A 22,716-nucleotide genomic window follows, 5' to 3' on the forward strand; every position below is an offset into this window, starting at 1 on the left:
AGGGATGGGCTGCGCCCCCAGCATCCACGTCTCGCAGAGCGGCGTGATTTACTGCCGCGACTCGGACGAGTCCAACTCCCCGCACCAGACCACCACCATCTCGCAGGGCGCCGCCACCCTGCACGGCCTCTTCATCAAGACTGACGCGGCCGACTCCATCCCCTCGGTGCTCGCCTACCAGAGCCGCCCGGCGCCGCCCTGCAGCGGCCCCCGCCGCAGGGAGCGCGGGGAGCCCGGCGCCGCCGCCAGGGCCAGGGCGCCCCATTGCTGCGCCATCGAGGCCGAGACCCAGACCAGCCACAGCAGCGTCAAGGTAACGGGCGGCGGCCGCGAGGGAGCCCCCGCGCCTGACGAGGGGGAAGGTGGCGGCGGGGCCCGGCTGCAGCGCGATGCCCCGCACGAGGCTGCAGTTGCCGCCGTGGGCTCGCCGCCCTTAGAGAGGCAGCAGAGCTAGTGCCGCCCTGTGAGGCTGAGAGCTGGGAGAGAGATGCGTTTGCTGGAATAACTCGCTTTCCTTCCCCTTTCATCTTAACCCTCAGCAGCGAGAACCGAGTGCTTGATGCCCTCGTGCTTGAGGCTTCTGGAGCGCCGTGTCTGTGGGCACTGCTTGCTCTCTGGGCTGGGAGGCTTGTGGCAGAGGCAGATGCCTCTGCAATGTGCACATCCTTTTCACCTGCATCCAGCCAGTCGCATCCTCTTCGCCTGCATCTAGCCAGTTAAAAAGACAGATGCTCTGACCACTTGTGTGTTTTGAGTAATGTGAAAGCAGAGTCTTTATTCATTTCCCCCAAGTTTTGTGATGTTGTCCCATTTCCAAGTTTTTAATTCATTATGGGTGATGGGTGCTGATGGTCACTCCAGTTACTTCTGTGGTGTTGTAATAAAGCAGGATACTGAGTCACAAAGTAGTTCCGTTGATTTAAGTAAATCCTATTAGCTTGTAATATAATTAATTAAAAGATTGATGTAAACTCAATATAGTTATTTCTATAACTTAACCAAGAAATTATCCAAGGAAAATGTGAGTGAGAGAGATCCCAGGGGAAAAAAAAAAAAAAAAAAAAAAAAAAGAGAGAGAGAGAGAGAGAGAGAGAGAGAGAGAACATCCTAGTTAGTTAGCTTGTGTGTTGAGGAACATGTGGAGATGTCTATAGCTATGTTGACTGTCTTTCTCATTCACACAGAATGCATTCATGTAGATTATGCAGGGCAGAGCCTGCATAATCAGGGATATGAATACAAATTGAAAAGGACTGGAATAATAATTTGTTATGTTTCTTGGGGATTTTGAAGTTTTCAATAAAAACTTCATAATGGGAAGAGATACTTCTTAAGACATAAGGTTTTTTGTTTTAATGAAGAGAGCAGAGTGGACATCATTGCACTTGTGCAATGTGCATGCATTGTGAGTTGTGATTTGAAAAAAAAAAGGCCTTCTAAGGTGGTAATATCTATTTCTTCTAGCTGGCTTATTATTTGTTATTAGATAATAATCAACTCTTCTAAGCCAATATATTTATCATCTCTTTGTTTTTTTAAGTGAATTTATTTCATATGTTCAGCACCCTAATCTCCTTTTGGGTAGTTTCAGGAACTTTTTGAAATTTTTGAGTCCCTAGCACCTAAGGTAATCAAGCTTTTTGTTAATAATAATAATAATAAACTTTCCATGATATAGAAAAAATGTTTCTTACTCACAAGAACTCACACACAAAATATTTTTAATATCCATTTTGAAAGAACTCAGAACTTCTAGCTTCTACTCCCAGCACAATTTCATAGAGGGTCATTCCATAGTTGAGTATCTGTGTGACCAAAGCAAGGTTTGAATATTGCAGAAACATGATAAATGGAAAATACTCTCTGGCTACAGGGAATGGGAAAGTTTGCAGCTATAGGTCTTTTGTAATACATATAGCAAAAATTATTTTCATAAAGTTAAAAATTGAAGAAAAATGTTAGCATTTTTGGTACAGATAATGTCTACTAATATCATGTTTTAATTTGTTCAGTGCTTAGTTGTATATATTAGCTGTGTTGAATTTCATCTAGTTGTATTTAGAGGGAGGAAGCACAGATTTGGGTCAAAAGGCTGCTAATATTATGAATTAATATCACTTTGGTTGTGTTACTATTCAGCACGCTTAAACCATGCTGCTTCATGTCTTTATTTTCTCTTCTTAACTGTTCCTTCATTCCTTACACAATCAAAGTTTGTGTCTTATATCTCTAAACTTGCTATATCATAATATTAAAATGGTATTAAAAGAAATCAATCTGTAATTATTTCATTCCAATGTTATTCAAACGAAAAAGGAGAAGATCAATTGTTGCTTGAACTACATGGCTTGTCCAAACTTTACTTTTTAAGTCCATATAATCTGTCCTTGTTTGGGCATGGTCAGTATTACAAAGATACCTTGTGTTCCCTTCTTCCCCTCTGCTTTAAGATCATTTTAAGATTTAAGATAAGCATTTAGGTGTGCTCGTCAAGTCCTGCTCACGTGTGTGCGCATGCTGCTTTATGGGCGCCCCAAGTTCTGTAGCAGTTGCCCACAGGTTAGTTAACAAAGGTGCAAGTGAACTTGGTAAGCATTATGAGTTTGTGCTATAACCTGAAACAGGACTCTCTGGTGCCCAGACGTATCCTGTGTTACTAAGTTACTTGAGCACAAACATTGAGGCAGAATAGACTTTCCTTGCATATACTCATTCCATAATAATGCCTGTGCTTACTATTATCTCTTATGGCCAGCAGAGAATTGTAATGTATATAAACTACTGCAGGTATGTATTAGATAATATTCTTCTGTCAGGAGTTGACTGTGTAATGTTTCATATTTCCTGCAAACTGTGAGGAAAATATCACGGTAACCAACAGTATCCTCTATCAGCTTTATGTAGAGATACATGCCATTTTACTTATGTGAAGCATGTGAAGCATAAATGCGTGGGGAGGACACACTGAGCATATGGTGGTTGCTTGCCCCTTTACTCAAAGGTTGCCACTCCTGAAGTGCAACAGTATCAGCTATTTGGAAAGAAGTAAATGACTTCTTGTTGGGGCAAAAAGTGAAGCATGTTGCATTTGCATCAAAATGGAAGTTGACCTGAGCATGGCTACTATATATTCAAAAGACTTTTGGTTGTTTGAGTTGCAGTAAAATACTCATTTAAGCGGTTTGCTTGTCATCTGAAAATAGAAGCTTTACTTATTTATGCTTATTCTTTAAGACTTAAAGAATGCAAATGCACATTTTTTGCATGCGCTCAAATATGCTGCTTTTCAGTATCTTGATACTTAAATGTTAGCCAAACTTAGAGACTTAAAGAGCAAACAAACTTTAGGGCTATTGTTGCTAACATAGAGTCAAGTGAAAAAAAAAATGCAATCTTCTAATTATTCTTTTTAAAGCAAGAAGCGCAAATGTACTGTCTTGATTCCCTCATGCGATGTTCTGTATGGAAGATGATGATCTGTGTATAAACCTCTCTAGAAAGTCAGTCACAGCAGAATGTTTGTGACAATTTTTCAGGCTTTTTTCTTGAATTAAAATATTTCTTAAAGACAAAGTTTAGAAATAAAAAGCAATACAGTAGGTCAGACTAATTTCTAATTGACTGTGTAGTGCTCGTCAGTGTTAATTTTAAAGGAGGCAGCAGTGAAAAGAAGTTGTTGGGTTTTTTCTTTTTTTTTAAAGGGTTGGAAGGAGAGGAAGGACACAGCTGCCAGTTCCAACTCAGAAGACAAACCACTATGGAGAACTTGGAAAAATCCAAGGACAGAGAGAGTTGTACAGGCCTGGACCTACAGGCCCTGGAAAGAATTAACCGTAAACACTACCATGTTCTAAAGTATGGCTCTTCTCTTGGAAGCAGCATCATGTCCAAAACCAGGAATAACTCACTGGAGTTCTTATTAGAACAAAACTTCTTGTTTTGTTCTAATTATGCTACTGTTTAACTGGCTACTAGCATGTTAAGGCCAGACTTGAAAAAACTTCTCTCCTAGGAGAAATCTCACTTTGTGACTCGGTGTGGCAGAGATTGATTTCTCAACTAGACGTGACACCTAAGGCATCACAGCCATCTTGAATGTGTTCTGGGACTGCAAAGATGACATAAAATTCTTGGAGCAGACTGAGAAGAGTTAGTACATCAAGCTATATTACAGTGCAAAGCCTTTTCATCTTAGCTGCCCTCTGAGAGGAGAAAGCCTCAATGACTCTTACCATAAAAAATGTTGCTAGCAGAGAAGTGCTTTCCCTGGACTAAGTCCAGACTTCTTGCATGTGAGCGCTAAAAAGACTTGCAGATAGTTGCTGCCCTTTCTCTTCTTTTTCTTTTTTCTCCCATCTCCTTCAAGTGATGCAGGTGAATTTTAGCAAGTTTGTAACTGTTCTGTTAAGCAGTGCTAGGCAGAAGTGCATACTGTAAATCATAGAATCATAGAATGCCAAAGGTTGGAAGGGACCTCAGAGGTCATCGAGTCCAACCCCCCTGCTCACGCAGGGTCACCTAGAGCACGTGGCACAGGGCTGCATCCAAGCGGGTTTTAAAGATCTCCAAAGAAGGAGACTCCACAACCTCTCTGGGCAACCTGTTCCAGTGCTTTGTCACCCTCAAAAAAGAGTGCTTTGTCACCTGTAAAGTGTTACAGGATGGAAGAATTCTTTTCTAATGAAAAGAACAAGCCACTTGTCTAAAAAAAAACAGAGCAGATAGTTTGAGCTTACTTTATACTGAGTCCTTAAGAGAACCATCTTGATTTCCAAAACAGGTCTAGGCGATATGCATTTCTATCATTTTTTATAAAGCACTTTCTTTCTTAGTTTTCAGATGGATTGGTTTCATGAATGAGCTCATGAGTGTTAATGCTGCTACAGATACTATTTTTCTACTTTTCAACTTTTTTCTGATGGAAAGATAAATCATCCAAAGTATTTTTTGGGTTGTTCTAATATTTGACTAATCATTTACTGTAAAGCTATTTGTTTTGGGAGCCTATTGCCCCAAGGAGGCAATACAAGGAGGTTATACAAGGAGAAGAGGCTACTAGAGAGCAATGACCATGTGGAATGATTTAATGTATTAAAAAACAGAGGTGAGACAAACTCCTTGGCTAAGAAAGACTGATCTCATATCAGCCTATTTCCTGGCCTTTGGCTTTTTGTCATTCTGATGTTTGCCTTCCTTTTTTGGAAATGTTCATCAGTCCTAGCTGTCTTCTTAGGAGAGTCAGTTGGAGCAGAAGAGAGAATAGAAGAGATGCTGAAGCTCTCATTGTCAAAAGAAAAGAGAAACCAGTCACAGGCAAAGAGTAAAATGGAAGCCACACTTGGAAACTTTGAAGAGAACTATGTACTTTAACCATGCAGGCATTTGGAGTCAACAGATATCTTACTACTCCTGCACTGTCACTCGGGGTGTATTAATCACATCATCTTTCATACCTACAGTAGTGGTTTGGGCAGTAGAACAAAGAAGCAGTTTCAGTTGATCTGAGTAACAGGCAGAACTATCAAACATCTCTTGAAAGCATTTCTTATCACTTGGTTTGATAAGAACTCGCCCCCATGTATGTGTGCCACACTGAGGTGCTGTTCTTGCCCTATTTACTGTAATGGGTATTTAAGAGCCTGACACACAATAATGTTTGCTGTTGCTGAGTGGGGACTTGGGTTTTTTTTCTTCATCACAGTTTATTAGTTCAGAAAGATTGCCAAACCTCCTCTGCTTCCGAAAGGGCACTGTTGGTCCTAGTCAGGTCACCAGGGTGCACTCTACAGTGCAGACATTCCTGACAGAGTAAGGCACGTGCGCTTTTAGTAATAGTCGTGTTCTGAGGAATTAAGTAGTTGTCATTTTTGTGTGGTGCTATATAAAGCCCATAGAAGCCAAGAGGATTTTTAGTAGATCCAAGTGATTTTCCTACATCAGGATCTGATATTTTACAGTCTCCTTAAATGGATAGGGTAATATGGCCACACTTGCATGCTGTTGTGGGCTGCATCTTTCTCTAGTCCCACCTGCACTGCTGCAAGATCTCGGGGTATTTTGTTTTCCATATAGACCATTCTCTTTTTGTATTTCATGTCTATGTTTTGGTTACTCCTCTTGTTTCTCCAAGGCTCAACTCTGTCTCGGTTACAGGCTTTCTCAGTGAAGCCCGAAGTGAAATGCATGTGGTCATTCAGTTTTGTAGAATTATCTTTAATATATATGTAACTTTCTGAAATTGCTGTCAGTGAAGCCTCTATATACCTGCATGGTTGCTAGGAGATGGTATGTGAAGTTCTTCATGGTGTAGCAGAATTTAATTCTCTTGGGGGAGTGTTGTCATGGTGAGCAAAATTGTTATTTTCCAGATTTCAGAATAACTTGCAGGATTTTGGCTTGAGAAAATATATAGTCAGCTCTATGGATGTAAAAGTATTTTATTCCACTGAGACCTTGTAGAATGCAGCATGTGTTTAAAATATGTGATCACATTATTTTGTGATCAAGACTGTGAGTTTGCAATAATGAATATCAAGTGATTGTCTCCTGTGCATTACTGTCCTTCCCTTGCACAGTTTAGGAGTTGCATTTCTTGCTCAGTAAGTCGCCTATATTGCTTTGTAGCAACAGTTCACTGTTTCCTCTTTTTTTTTTTTTTTTTTTTTTTTTTTTTCCCCCCTCTGGAAGCGATTATGTGGGACCATTCTCAAAATACAAGAAGCTCATTCTGTAGGAGACACATCTGATCCAGCCATTCCACATATAAATATTATTTTTTCCTGCCTGTACTTTTATCTATTAAAGAACAAAATGTATTAGAGACATGGTGCTCCTTTAGATTACCTTATTTTCCAGGAACAGAGTTATTCTGTAAGTGGTTCCTATAGAACCACTCACTGATTCACTTATCCAGTGCCAAATCTCCTATATCTTGAATATGGGAAAAGGCTTAGATTAGCCTTGAGAAGCCTCTTAGTTATATGGTACTACTTTTGAATCAGATTGAGTATGGAGCTCCTAATTACTTGTTACTCGTTTCTTTCAAAATACAGAATGAATTTTGATGTTGATAAACATTTTTGTTGATGGCTTTCCAACACAATCTCTTGCCTTGTATTCATGCTGCAGCCAAGGAAGCAGCACTGTTTCTACAAGGGTGGTAAAACTGGACCAACATCTGCTGATTTTGTAGTATGGAAGAGTGAACTCCTGCACAAAGCATCCCAGGTAGATCCACTAGAATGGTGTAGAGCAAGTGTTTGCTCCTTGGTTTCCATGACTTTACAAAGTACTCAGCCAAGCGTGTATGTGCATGTGTGCATGCATATTATAAAGCAGCATTTAAATAAGAAATCCAAATGCACTGCAGTTAGCTTAGAGGCTCTGCATTAGTGGAGTCAGTAATGTCTGCTGTGAGATGAAAAGGATGGAATGAGTTTTGAAGCAGTGTAGCTATTGGAAAACAAGCCATTAAACAGCTATTTATAAGCCTAGGACAAACATGTGCTCACGGACATTTTGCATGTAGAGCCGTAACCTGTTAAATTTAATTACAATTTGTCTGGGTTTTCAGGAGGGGCAGGGAGAAGAATTAGTTGAAGGTCAAGGGGCCAATTCCCCCTTATTTTATGCATGTTTTAATCAAAATACTTACCTCTAGTATACAACTTAGTGCAGAAAAAAGATCATGTTAATATGTTGTGGAACGGGCACTCACTCTCCAAAGTTAGCTAAGGAGCAACTTCCTGCACTCACTTTTCCCTTTGCTCTTAGGTGACCCACTTTGCGACAGTTATCACTGCAGAGACTTTCTTCAATTTGAGCTTTGTCAATGCCCATCGTTCTTCTGAAGTTACATTTAATAGTCATTGTGCTTGTTTATATAGAGCAACTTATTGTGCTAGCAGCAAAACAAGAACTCTCTTTTAGAAAAAAAATGGGATAAAATGAGACTCTAGAACTCGTGCATGTTTATTTTTGAAGTGAAACATGGATCTTCTGAAATTTTGAGATAGAGGCTTTCCCCAGATAATATGATAGCATGGTGGCTTTGGTGCTTCCTGGAGACGAGACACCCAGATTGAATTTTCTTTTTGCGAGTCTGAACAGATTCAGCCTTGTGAACAGGTTCAACCTTCTGGGATATTTCCTATTACGGATTTCTCTTCCTCTCAGTTCTAAGCACTTCCCTGAAATATGTCCACTTCCAAAGAGTTCCTGTCCTAGTGACTTATTTCTTCCTAATGTCATGATGAAAGTAGTTTCCTGAGCTGTGTGATTACATTGGAAAATACCACCAGCTTTCAGGGAAAGATGTTATATTACATTTCAGAATAAAATCATTCATATATGTTAAATAAGTGGAGCTGCGTTCATGCTATGGAAGAGCCTGGAAGAGGTGAGCAAACAGGATGTAGAATGCCTTGTCACTGATTCAGGCTGCTTCCCATTATCTCAGAGGATGCAGTGGGAGAGGCTATGATGGCAAAGCAGGAGATCTCAGGAGTTTTGATTTATTTAGTTCTCAAGGTCTTAAAGCAGTAGGCGAACTGGGGAGGCAGCAGAGTTGGCTGCAACTGTTGGACAGCTCACACAAGTCTCCACTGCAGTCCTCTTAGGCCAGTGTGGTGTGCTCACCAACACCTTGCAATCTGCCTTGACGAGGCCTGAAGGACCAAGTTGCTGTCTTTCCTTTGTTTTCAGGCATAAAAGCTGAACTAGAGTACAGAAATGGCTGGTTAGAGAAGAGGTGGATAAAGTGAAAACCTGAGATGACCAGAGAGACCTGAGTGGGACATAATCATTTAAATGAAGTGAAAGCAATTGATCTAACAGAGATTGGGTCATGTGAAAGTAGCCTGTGTCTTAGGATGGAGGAGGCTAGAATGGGGACTTAATATACATATATATATATATATACACATATATAAATTTATATTTGAGAATGAGAAAGCTAAATGTGTATTATTTATCTAGACAAGCTGAAGGCTATGAACCGTTCTGTTTGCCAGTGCAAGCTGTACATCTTTGAAAGAAAAAAATCTTCTTAGCTTCATGTGTGTTTTCTCTTGTCTGGAGTGCTGCTCCGGTCAAACTATTCTCCCTTGTTGTGGCATCAGGATGTTTGGGGGAGAGATACTGGTAGCTAAATGGATGTTTTTACGGTAAAACAGGAAAAGTGGCTGACTAGGAGGGCCTTGTTGCTCCGAAGAGAGGAATTAAAAAAAAAATCAAAAAACAAACCCAGCCACAAAAAGAAACTTTAAAAAAAAAAGGCATAGCATCAGTATCAAAATCACTATCACTATCAAAAATATTGGAAAACAAAATGGGGATGCTTTTGATAAAAAGACTGTGCATCCTGAGATGCAAACCCTAATGGGGGTATTTGCAAGTGTATTAGTGCTGTAGGGTAGGAATCCATAGCATTGTCTTTTGAAAATGACTTTGTATTAAGTTGTTGTTTTATTTGGTGTGACTGGCTTTTTTTTTTGTTTGTTTGTTTTTGTGGATCCTGGCATTTCTGCTGATTTCAGTGACAGATAAGTTGCATTTAACAACAGAACTTTTTTGTTTTTTTTTTTCAGGCTCCATCAGTGGAATTGTTCACATTTCAAAATGATTTTCATTTTCTACCCATTATTTCAGCATAGGATCACTAAAGAGTGTAGTGTGTCTTCCCTGCATGGTGGAAAATCCTTTTGTATGTTTGTCTGCATGCTTGATAGTCTGCAGGTTGATTAGGTCCTGGTCCTCTTCTGACATCTCTTCTTTTTTTTTTTTTTTTCTCCAATCAGCAGTTGCAGAGATGTTTCCATTTCTGAGAGCAAGATCAAAGCAGATTATTTTTATATGTATGGACTTCTTGATTCTTTTTGGTCATGTTTGAAAGCAGATGTGTCTACCAGTTGTCAAGTTTCTCCATTTATTCTTTAATGATCAGTTACTTTGTCACTCTAAGTGAGAACAGTTCTACCTGGGTTTATTCAGGTATCAAAGAAACCAGTGAAATTCCATTGTTCGTAGTACAATCTAGTTACTTGAACTTGCCTCCAGTTTCATTGCAGTTTATACCAAGTGTCATCTTCAGTGTAGAAGAAACAAACTGAAGTAACTAGCATGTGTAAGAAATGAAGGAACAGTTGTTATTTGCTGAGAATGTACATACGGCTCCCTTTCTAACGTCTGCTTTTCACCTCTTAATCTGCCAAATGATCAATAGTTGCACAGCTGTAAGTTTTGTTAGGTGTAGAAATAGAGCAACCTTTTTTATGATATGTTATACACAAAATCAGTTCAAGAGTTGTGTGTCCAAAGCTCTGAGGCTACCTAATGTCTTCAGTAATGTGGCTTTTAACACCTCTGAGATGGCTGACTGCAATGAGAGATGCTGGTTTGTGATGAGGATTCCTGCTCCATTCCAGAGGTTTTTCCAGTGCACTTATGTGGGAGGAAATTCTTACCTAACTCCTGCTTGGTTGTGAATTCCCAATCCAGAGAAGATGATCCCACTCTGGAGAAAATGGGAACTGTATCTATAAACACTTTTAATTATCTTTTGAAAACTTAAGAAACTTCTCTAGGAGGCTTTGGTTAGTGTTTTGATGTGATCATATTTTAAGAGGGTAATAAGAGTTATTTCCTGAGTGATTTAGGAATTTGTTTCAGGAATTTGTAACTGTGTTGATGTAACATTGAAAATTGGACTTCATCATCTGATTTTGAAGACTTGAAAGTGGCTTTGCTTAATTTCTAAAGTAGATTTTTGGCATAATCTAACCCATATATGGCCATTTCTCGAAAGCTCACTGGTTGCAAGCAACACAATGCATCAGACTGTGTTCCTATAAACCTAAAAATATAACAAGAAGATAGGTCTTCCACAAAACTTGTAGCGTGAGTTCAAAGGGGTGCTAGACAAAAAAAAAGTGAAAGACAAATCTTTTGAGGATTAATAAATCAGAAACAGCTTGTATGTACATTAGGAAACATCTGAGGCTTGCATCCCACCGTCAGGGTCTGGATCTAGGAGGTAACACCTGCTTTTCCTGCTTTGTACTCTTCTCTTGGTTTGCAGTGTTGGCCATTCTCTGGGACATGATGTTAGCGCCGTGGTTGATGTGACCCAGTACAGCTGCTCTTATGTCTTTGCAATCCTGGCCTCCATCGAAGCCTGACTTAGCAAAATATTAAAGCACTTGAGTAAAGCCATGCCGCTTGACTGGAAAAACCAGCGTGCGAGTTTGACTTTGCATTTCCTCAGGGTCATTGCACTTGGAAGAAGTCTAAAACCGCCTCGGGGTGGTTTTAACCTGTGCCTGGCAGCTAAATATAGAACAGTAGGTTCCCTCTGTGTCACTAGAAAGGTCTAAAATGGAGTGCAGTGGAAAGTGACATTTTTTCTAAGAAAAAGTGTCCTTTTTCTAAGGACATTTTTTCTAAGGCATTTTTTCATTCCAGTAATTTTATGTTTTATCATAAAGACTTGAGGCCTAATTCTGTGGTCAACAATATTAATATATATGTATATATCAGTAATTTGCTATGTAAATTGCAATATCTGAATACAATATCTTAAAAGGTCCCCTGGGTCAGAAAACAGTTCCTTGCAGTTTTAGGAAACTGTTTTCTGTAATCCCTTTAATTTACCAAAGTCATGAAAAAGTTTACTTTTCGTCCTCTCTGATTTACTGGAGTTCTAGAAGATCACACCGAAGAAGAGAAGTTTCCTCTCCTCTGGTCATCCCTTCTTTTTCTGTTAGATCCAGCTATGAGGCTTCCAACATACAATAACATACCTAAGTGCATAATGTGGCACTTCAGTTTGTTCAAATTCTCATCCCTTTCTAATGCTCCTGCCCTTCTGCAGTCTTAAAGAGGCCATACTGACTGAATTTCCTCTAGCAAATCACTTTGCCTTATCATATCTTATATTAGGCAATTTGATAAGACTATATGGAATTTCATCTTCTGATCACTAAACCCAGTGGTTTTTATTCTTCCATTCAACTTTGGAACAGTGTTTTTTAGTGTGAAAGTGTGCCAAAATGTTGAGCCTAGAGTTGCCCAGATGGCTTTCCCTGCTCTCTTAGCAACTTATTTTTCCTAACTGTCAGATATTTCTCAGGTTTCTCACAGTCAGAAAACTGACTGTAACTCAGCAGGACATTTCTAGAAATTACTGTTTTCTGTATAGTAATGTGTATTCATGAATAAATACAATGTTAAGATGAAATAAACCATATCTGTATTCAGAGGCCATCTAAAGACTTTTAAAGTTAAGATATAGAGAAGTCCAGCAATATATTCTCCTTCTGTTGTATCCTCATGAACTGTACTGTCAGACTGTAAGTAATTTATGCTTAACTAGTTCTTTGCTGGAATTGTATAAAAGTCTAATCCACTAGATTTAAAAATCCATTAGATTTAATCCATTAGATTTTCTTGAGTGGGGATCTCAGATTTCTTTGCAGTCCAGTAAGAGAAATAAAAATAATACTAGAGAATTTCATGACTCAGAACAATAGTACATGAGGAGAAGATGCAACTACAAGACAGGAGGCTCTCTGTGATCAATGCAAGTGTTTCACACAGCTCTGGTTTTAATTAAACTGAACATTCTGGCCATGCTATCTTTAAGTGAACAAGAAACTCTTTTTGTCTTCATGATAATGCTCATAAATAAAATTAAACAGATTGATGGATTGAGATTGTGCTGCATAAAATTAAGCTTATGCAGTATAAGGTGGGGGATAGCAGGTAGACACCTGTACCTACTTTCGGTGGAGAGATATGGTACTCAACACTGCATTCTGCAACCAGAACTTCTGCTTTTAGCTCTTGATCATGAAAGTTCACATACTGTACATGTGCAAAATCTATTAAAGAACATCCATTGCTGACAATTTTTTTTAGGGAATTGTGTTTTACTACCTGTGAATATTATTTCAGGATATTTTTCTAATCTTTGAGTATTGTGTTCAGAGTGAGTTGAATAATATATCCTAATGACAGACAGACGTCCCACTCAAATAGATCTTAGCAAATAAAACATGGAGTTAACAATGGAACATTTTCATGACTGTGTAATGGTAATCCTGGGAAGTGACACTTAAATATGATTGTATATCCCTTTGTGAAGACTGAAATAAAATGTCAAAAAAAATCCAGAAAGCTTGAGATTCCTCTTCTCTGAGATTCCTTCTTCTTTTTATAGGTTTCTGATAAAATGATTGGCAGCAAGAGCATTTATTTTAAACATAGTTAATGTAGACATATTTGTGTGCTAATTTGAGATTTTAGAATCAAACTTAAACAATCAAGATCGAAGAAGTGTGAAGAAAACACTGCCTGGCAATGGGGAGAGAAGCCAAGGAGAGAATGTTATGTTATAAGAGCCCTTACATGCACTTGCAAATGTGTCTATAAATCTCCAACAACATTTATGGATTTGTGTGTCTTAGTCAGCTGTGTTTAACAAACCATATGTAAGGTTAGCCTTGACTTGGACACCAAATCTATTTTGTGCTAACATCAAAAATGTGCTAACATCCTAGTGTGGTCCTACTAGAACCAATGCACAGGTGACAGACCCTGAATCCATGTAAGAAAAATCCGTGTTGGGGAGAAGCTCTCTCTATGAAGCTGCTGGATTGCTTCCCACTTCTTTTGGAAGCCCTGATTTACAAACTGTGGCAATAAATGGGACTCAGACTACTGGGTATGGATTGTGATGTTTTTTTTTCATCTCACAGATGCTGCTGTGAATAGAATTGGGAACTGATTCACAATGGCAGCTTGTATGCCTAAATTAGCAAAATAATACTGATGTCTTTTCTATTTGACTATTTTATTGCCTGTTATGATAATGTATTCATAAAGAAGCTGCTATCAGGACAGAATGCAGAAAGTCTTACTATAATGTTCTTGCCTCAGTTGTCATTTTATATCAGGCATACATATGCCTGAGCTCAAAGAATTACTTTACAAGTGTCAGCTTGCTTTTTCAAGATATTGTCTGAAATCACTAGCTATTTAGTGTCAGTGCATTTTCTCTTTCAATACTTTCTTCTCTTAAGCATATTCCAGGTTTTGTGACCTGTTCTTGATAGCTGCCCTTTGTTCCCTTCTTCTCCCTGCTTCTCTTCCAAAGGTTTACCTACATCTCATTGGTTTGCTTTTCTTTCCTTGCCATGCTTTGAGATTGTGTACAGCAAGATTTGATTAGTCAAATGGTAACTAGTCTATAATTGCTCACAAATTGATTAATTATGTTTCAGAGAAAAAAAAACAGAGTGAGACATACATAGAAAACAATTCTGTTTTGTAGCACTTACTTTCCTTATTTTTAATTAGAGGCACAAGGTAGAAAATCCTGTAGAGTGGAATGAGTATGAAGAAAGAAAGATGCAAATCCCAACATCTGCTCCTGCAGCTGACGCAAATCAGACTGAGCTTTGCACCGAATCACTTACAAGGCCAGAATCTGATTGGATTTATTTTATTTTATTTTATTTTATTTTATTTTATTTTATTTTATTTTATTTTATTTTATTTTATTTTATTTTATTTTATTTTATTTTTTAAATTGGGTTGTCGTGTGTCATTCATAGAAATCCTGCTTAGCCATAGATTGGATGTTGTAAATAGTGACATAACAGGGTATGGATATGGGAATAACCAAGGGATGGATTGAGGGGTCAACTTTTAGTATCCCTGTGAATGGGAGGAGGGGAAAAGCTGAGCCAGGGAATACTGGGAAGGATACCTAGCCAGAAAAGACAGAATCAAGGATGAAGGGAAGGGGGAGAAGAAGACATCTTTGGAGGTCTTCAACACTCGTCTGGATGCCACCCTGTGTCACATGCTCTGGGTGTCATTGCTTGAGCAGGAAGTTCGGACCAGATGATTCCTAGAGGTCCCTTCCAACATCAACTATTCTGTGATTCTGTGAAGCAGCACAGTGGTGTAGTGAGACCCTGAGCCCAAGACCTGTTCGCTCTGCTAAGCAGCCATGATCCTCACATGGTTGTGACACTGATTCCAGATGACTTTTAAGTTGCAGGGGCAGTGTACAGCTTCAGGCCTCTGGCTGTGCAGTGGGCATTGGGTTGGTGACTTAAAAGGATGGAACTTAAGTGAAGCGGCAAGTACGTTTTGCTTGCTGTTATTGCTATGATGGTGAAGTAAGGGATGATGGCTGATTTATTTAAAAAATGGAATTTAAGAAAATGCAGTTTACTTTGTTTTTTGCTTAATAGCTGTTTCCTAGGTGATGGTCTAGGAGGTTAAATGATATTAGAAATAATACTGGAAGCTTAAAATGTTTAAACAAATGAGTATTTCTAAGCTTTTATTATTCTCAGATAGTCAACTTACTTGTGAATTCTCTGTTTCCAATGGCATGTTTGTTCCTCTGCTCACTGAAATCAGGAATTTCTGGTTCCTCTGTAGACACAGGCTTGGCCTCACATTTTACCAGAAAAGTCTATCATGAGCTACTGTACTAATTGATTTAGGTTGCAAGTCTATTTGCAGTCCTTCCTGCAGTCAATAAAATAAGGAGAGATTTATTGAAGTTGGAAATCATCAGTGATGAGATACTTAAGTCAGGAAATAAACAGAGGTATGTTTGTGGTATCACTAATATGCAACATCCACATGGGCAGATTCTTCTGGGAGTTAGGAAGTTGTGAACTTGGCTTCCTTCAGGCCAAGGAGAGAAGTGTAGAGCTTCAATGGAGACTAGGCTCATATCATCACTCTGGCTGCCTCCTCCAGCCATATTTTAAAAGAGAAAAGTGAGTCAAGTCGTTTGTACTCAAAGCATTTGGGGCATATAAACCAAGGGGAATGATTCAGTTTGTGAAATCAGGCTCAGAACTCCAAGTCCAGGAAGGAAAATTTTGGACTTACTCTTTGCTGTTTCCAGTGAGATGGTTTATTAATTCTTCCTCTGCCCAGAATCATTGCCTGTCTTAATTTGGAGTCTCAGCCATCCCCTCTGTGTTGTATAAGAAATGTAGTTTACCAACTTTGGTGGAGGTTTTTTGTTTGGTTATTTGTTCAAAAAACACAGGGAATAAGGGAAGTAGTCACTCTTTAAAGAAAACTCCATGAAGGCATTGGTAGACTTTCATGCACAGATCTACATTTTAGACATAGTTTTTCATTTCTGGATAAAATTGAGTCCTTGGAGGTGACAGCACAGGGTAAACAGTGCAGTTAAGGGGTTGATTCCTTAGAATGGATAATAAAATACATATCTGTGTCCTACCTGTCTTTTGTTGAAGCTCTCAGGCTCCTGATCAATATTTCAACATAGAGCTGTGTATTTTTAAAAAGAAGCCTTTTGGATGATGCTGTGTTTGTTGTGTATTCCTCTTATTATACAACCTTCTAATGAGACTACTTAAACTATTTTTTATTTTAATAAAAGTGAGTCATGGTAGAATAATGTATTTAGGAGTTTCCTGTATAATATCACTGGAGGAAGAATGTGTTTAGTTTTCCTTTTTGTGTATGTGTGGGGAGGGATGGGGAAAGGTCGGGAGCTTTCAGAGAACTCTGTTTCTGTAACCTAATTCATTAACTTGATGTTCAGTGTTAACTTCCATTTCTATTCTGACACACTTACTTGCATTAAGTTCCATTCCCACATGGCAGCTGCCCAAGTGGTAAGTGAAGCTTTTGTGTGAGAAAAGGAGAGGTTAATTACAGATATATTGGGGGCAGCTTTTGCTTTGGAAAACAGTGACAGACTCTTTGTAGTTTAATCTCTTGGAGTGCTGCCTGTGGCCACCTTCTGACGTACATTGCTGGGCTGAGAAGAATCAACTCTCAGTGATGCATGGAAGTCCAGCATGGCAGTAATAGCTATATGTAATTCCACTGTCTCCCATGCAGGCAAGGCTGTTAATACTTAACAAGGTATTGTGTCTTATAAGGAAGAAAACTGGTTACCAGTAGTTTCAGCTGCACTGAATGTTTTTTGCATTCCTTTGAAAAATGCTGGTTTTAAAAACAAGGCAATACTCCTCCAAAAGACTCAAGCTAACCAGCAATGCAGAGCAGTGCGCTGCAGAATTTCATGATTCCTGAGTGTCAGAGCAAATCCTAAGAATCTGCCTACAAGCAGGGTTGTGTTCTACACATGGCTTGCAGGGCTAAGTTACTTTGGATGACTGGTGTGAGAAAGGAAGAGAATCTGCCCTTTTATAGGCTGAACTTGTAAATAATCTTCCATATGGGTAATGGGAGTAGTATTTTAAGGATGCACTGATTCTTTTTTTCTTACATACATCCATGGGAGAGTACAGGGTATTGCTCAATTGGTCACCAGTATTCTGAAAGTAATAATCTAAAATGAAACAAATTGGTAGTGTACAGGAAAAGTGTATTGAAATGTATCACTGCACAAAATATATAAAAGGTTGTCCAGCGCCTAGGAAATATGGAAATAGAGTAGCCATAACCAATGTTTGACAGCTTTCTTATAACAGCATTAAATTATGATGTTCTCTCATGCTGTCAAGTCTTCTGAAATTGTCATGACTCACATGGTAGCAACATTTTTTTTGCCTCCCTGCAAACCAAGGGCTGTATTTCTGGAAAATAAATCTAAATCTGCAGTACAGACGATTTTTCCTGTCTGACAGATTACTTTTTTAACAAAACATAGTAAGATACTAGTCTCAAATATATGTCACAGGACTTTGAAACTCTGTATTCCATTCAAATGAATAAGGCATTTTTTAGTCAGAAAAAAATAACTTTGTATAGTATTAAGCAATATATAACTCTTGTTGTATAAGCAGGGTATCGTGTTCTGGGGAGAAGAAGGAAAGCTAGAAGCATTTCTTCTTTTCTTCATTTGAAGCCCTACAGCATTTCAACTTAAAGACAAAGACAAAATTAAGCATTTGGTAAAAAAATGTTCATCAAAGAGGTACTTCAAAGTAACTGGAACAAGGCTGCTAGTCAGGTTCCTTTCTTTGAGAATCCTTCGTAGGTTTGTCTGATCTTGAATTCTTGTTTCTAAAAGGAATCTTGTTCAGAACTATACTGAAAAAAAAACTCTATTGCTCTTATTTAGCAGGCTTCAACTACAGAGGTACAAATTGGGCCCATGAGACTGACACAAGATCCAATCCAGGTAAGATGTTTTTTCAGTTTCTTGATACAATCAATTTAGGTTTAATGGGTGAAGAAATTAAGGTTCAGCCCTTATAGTTAAGCATAATGTTTTCATTTTACTTGTACAAGGACTTTGAGATGGATAATTGGTATTTTGGTTTATCTAATTGCCTGAGAAGAGACCTGCGGGTAAAGTAAACTGATAAACAAGGTGCTCAGATATCCACTAACATAAAATCATTTCTTTTATATGTCCCGTCAGTAGGAATGTGTTTGTACGTGCATTAGCAAGGAGGAAAAAAAAAAAAAAAAAAAAAAAAAAAAAGTTGCCTCTTTGAATGTTAAAGGCTGTTCAGTTCTGATACCCTATAGCAGAGGACAGCATTATCAAGTCTAGGTATCAGGTGAATTTTGCTGAAAGACTATACAGCAGGAGAACTGAGCCTTAACCAAGTCACAAGTATTAAAAAAGGACTTCCAACAAAGAATATTGAATTTTGGCTTACCGTGCAGTAGTTTTTACACACAGTTGCTGCTATTTCTGTTTCTGTTTTGTGACAATAAACAGATGCAAGGAGTTACTTTTTAGCTTTCAGTATTGTGTTTCAGAGCTATTATCTGAGGATAATAGGGAAATAGTATCACCTGAGATTTTAACGTTTTCTGTGATACAGTGGCCATCTGAACTTTTTGCCGGGGGTCACTTAACTCTGTAAATTATGGAAGTATTTAGTCAGCAATTACCTTTTCTGGGTTTTTGTTTGCTTGTTTTGTTTTTACATTCATAACTGTAGGAAGCAAAATCTACATATGGAAGAACTGCTTTTCTCAAGGAAAATAACATATGTGTTTAAATATATTACATGCATCACAGAGCTTTACGTTTTTATTTCTATATTAAATATTCAGTTTCAATAATGACTGGATCTGATGAAACAGTTTATATTACAGTTTTGTGGAAAGGTAGCTTCAACAGGAGAGCAGAGTCTTTGTTATTTTGTAAGGAATTTTAACACAGATATGTAGAACTCTTCATGGCAAACATGCTCTTCAGGCTGTGGTAGTGTTAAGTAATGTCAAAATATATTTAAAAAGTAAGAATTCCCTGTATTTATGTTAGCATTCTTCTCGGTATGCTTGTAGAAACTGGAATTAGTCAAAATACCCTAAAATCAATGTTAGCTGTTAAAATATAATTTAAGTGAACGAGTACCATATAAAAATTAAGTGTTTTCTGTTTGGTTGATTGTTTTTCTTTTCTTTTTTTTTTTTTGCTTGTTTTAAAAAAAAGTTTTTGATGTTTTTCTCTTTGACATCTAGTCAGATGTGGGTGTTATTTTTAGCCCTATATCATTTAAGACAGAATCTGTGGTGCTAAAGAAAGCAGACCTTAAATACAACCATTAACTAAAGATTGTTCCATAAAGACATTGCCATACACTAACTTATTTATAATAAAAGAAAAGCACTTTGTGTAAACCCAGGCATGGAACAAATCACATTACCTCAGCTAGTTTGGCAAGTATTGCACACATCCACTCATTTAAAAACGTGTGCGTTTATCTTTTATTCCATCTTGACAATAGAGTTGCATGTTTCTCTGTGCAGTGCAAACAGCTATTGAATATCATGTTTTAAATGTCTGCTCATTGGTGCTTAATTATATCTATAATGGTCTGATAAGTTAGTTTAGCTAACTAAAACAATTTTCACTGAGGTTTTTGTTTTGTTTTGTTTTAGCAATCTTCATTTTATTCTGGAGCACGTTTTAAGCTATTGTTTGGCACCATTACACCTATGCCAACCTGGAAATAGCCTGTATTTTTTGCCTGAGAGTTGGCCTTTGTAGTCACTATGACCTTCCATAAACCATTTAATAGATTCCTTACTAGACTTTATGACCATCTGTGTCTAGAGGCCAAATCTATTTTGGTTTGTACTAGATTATGACTCAGGTACTCTAGACCTGAAGAGGAAAGGGTGAAAGAAAGTGTCTGAAGAAAATCTTGATCTCTTACCGTCCAAAAGCCCTCCCATGCTGTTTCTCATACATGCAGTATGTATGTGTGTCTGTCCACATTTTGTGCTTTAGCTGGAAAATAGACCTTATTTTGGTTTTGAGACCTTAGAAATGAGTAAATGTGCTGTTTCTCCAGAGGACACAGGAGAATGCTCTTTCCTAAGTATTTAGTACACACAGAAAACTGCCTTATGCTTCTGCAGAGCTATTTATTAAGTCTGACGAAGATTTGGATGTGATGCTTTTATATAAGATTCTTGAGATAACGACAAACACGATTAGATCAGAAGAAAAAGCTAAAACAGGCCAGATAATAATCTAGGACAATCACTGGGTCTGGTTAGTCTTGGAACTTTTCTTGGATTTTGCCTTTTGATAGAAGATGGATTCTGATGGTCAAGGAGCTGACTTGCATGAGGTCTCCCTCATGCTTGTGGTTGAATTGATTGAAGTCAAAACTTTAATGTGGATAAATTAATGTGAGCTTAATTTGTGGGACTGGACCACAGATAAAATCCATTTTCAGTTTCTATGGAGTATCTTGCAAAACAAGAAAAAGCCCTCCATCTGGAACCATTAGCAACTGTTAAAGCCAGAGAGTGAGTGACAGGCTATTATGTGGTATCGTATAAGCCAGATCTATTTTAGAACAATGACCGATGGGAATGTTTTTGTACAGTTTTAATTCTTATTTTTATTAGATTGAAACTGTGTGTGTGCTGGCAATTTCCCTAATTACCAAGGGGTTAGAGGTTTGGTGTGGGATAGGGAGAGTGGTGGGTCAAGGCACAGAAAATGTAATGATAAGCACTAACAAAGCAAGGATTTAAGGTGAAGTTTGGCATCATCTGCTTAGAATTATTCATATACAAGAAGTAATTCTGCTTGTGTATTAGTAGAGTTACTATGGCGCTGATCCTGCGTTCTTGGGTTTAATGAGGGCACTGCAACATTGACATTTTTTTTTCTTATCACTGTCCTTCTTGTCTTAGTAACTTAATAGTTGTAAGTGTCATCATTAGTAACTATATTCTCTCTTTTTGGTCTTAGCACATACAGTTTGCTTGCTTGCTTTCAGAAAACTGCTACAGGTTTTCTAGCACATGTAGTCATTTCTTTACCACCTAATCTTGTCCTCCACTCAAATAGCACATTCTGCTCTTTAAAGCCTTTGTTGTTCATCACCTCTTTTATAGCACTGACGTCAAACTGCATCTCTGTTCTACTAATGATGGTCTGTGACTGTGAACTGTGACTGAAACATTTATATGATGCCCAGCTTTTAACTATTCTCACATTTGAGGTGTAACAAGAGTTTCCTCTTAACTAATTCAAAGCCCCTTGTGGCTTCTTCTTTTAAAACTCTTTTGCTGTGATACCTGCAAGAACATATAAATAATTAGGTAGTGTGCTATGACTTCTTTAGTTGCTGTTTATAGCATTCTCATTGTTTCCTTTTGGTATCCTTGGTGTCATTAGTTTTATTTTGAGATATTTGAGGCGGATCTGTCAATTTTCTGTATTTGCATGATAAGCTGAAGCCAAGAAATGCAATGTTTGTTCAGCATAAATACTTAAAAAGATGGTACGATTCCCATCTATTACCAAAAATTGTGAATTATCTAAGCAAGAGTGCCTGCAATGCCTGTAATTAAGCAAAATGAGGAATTCACAGTAAAAAAAAAAATTATATCAAAAAACATTAAAACATCTTTCACCAAGAGACATGTATTGAATTTAAGCTTTTGAGAGCATATCTTGCAGTATACCTGCAAGGCTTTAGTTAGTCTGTTTTAATGTTTTAAAGTAGTCTCTATACAATTTTTAGTGAGAATGCATGGTAATAATATTTTAAGTGGTGCCTTTTAAATTTAATATTATCGGAAGGACTCACACATAATTATCTACCAGTGGGGGATTGGGCACTTTAATTATGCTCCAGTATTTTGCAGCTGGTAAATGATTTAATTTTGCAATCATTTATTTCTAAAATGGGGATGTCAAGAGAAGGAAAAAGAGGAAAAAAAACCCACCATGAAAAACCTGTTTGCTGATCACATTGTGCTGATCACACTAGGAACAAAATAAAGCTAATGGCAGTTGGAAACAAACAGAAGATTGTATCAGAGTCAGGACTTGACCTGACTATCCACAGACAGAGGTTTACAGCTTAACCATGTCACTGCTTTCAGAGATTCTGGTAGCTGTAAACAAGTGAGTGCTTGGGTGGGGTGACAACTGTTACCTTGGGTGACAGTAACCCAAATTTGCTTGTTGTTAAAAGTAGGCCTGAGGGTAAATAGGGGTAGATCTGAGGGTAAACAGGGCAGATAGGCCTGAGGATAAACAGGGGGAGTAGACCTGAGGGTGAACAAGGCAAGTAGGCCTGAGGGTAAACAGGGAGTAGGAATGAGGGTAAACAGGGCAAGTAGGCCTGAGGGTAAACAGAGGTTAAAAAAGCAGATTTGAAGTGATAAAATTATCAGAATCTTATAGGTTGTTGAAAGTCTTAGAGGTTGCAGACATAATGACCTTTTTTTGCTTTACAATTCCCCAAAACT

The 22,716-nt window shown here is 38.1% G+C and overlaps 1 protein-coding gene across 2 annotated transcripts in view; it reads left to right on the plus strand.

Annotated features, from left to right (window-relative positions):
* The first annotated feature begins 4 nt into the window (after positions 1 to 4).
* The window catches only part of PDE8B (phosphodiesterase 8B), a 57,128-nt gene continuing 34,416 nt past the window's right edge, over positions 5 to 22,716 (plus strand). Inside the window, exons 1-2 of one of the 2 annotated variants that reach the window (XM_026036579.1) lie at positions 5 to 313; positions 18,095 to 18,154. In XM_026036579.1, the coding sequence (XP_025892364.1) occupies positions 5 to 313; positions 18,095 to 18,154 (369 nt within the window). The remainder of the gene's footprint in view (positions 314 to 18,094; positions 18,155 to 22,716) is intronic. The other variant, XM_026036587.1, reaches the window with a different exon arrangement.

Source organism: Nothoprocta perdicaria, unplaced genomic scaffold (assembly GCF_003342845.1).
Source record: "Nothoprocta perdicaria isolate Ctin4 unplaced genomic scaffold, notPer1 scaffold_1, whole genome shotgun sequence".
Classification (NCBI taxonomy): Eukaryota; Metazoa; Chordata; class Aves; order Tinamiformes; family Tinamidae; genus Nothoprocta; species Nothoprocta perdicaria.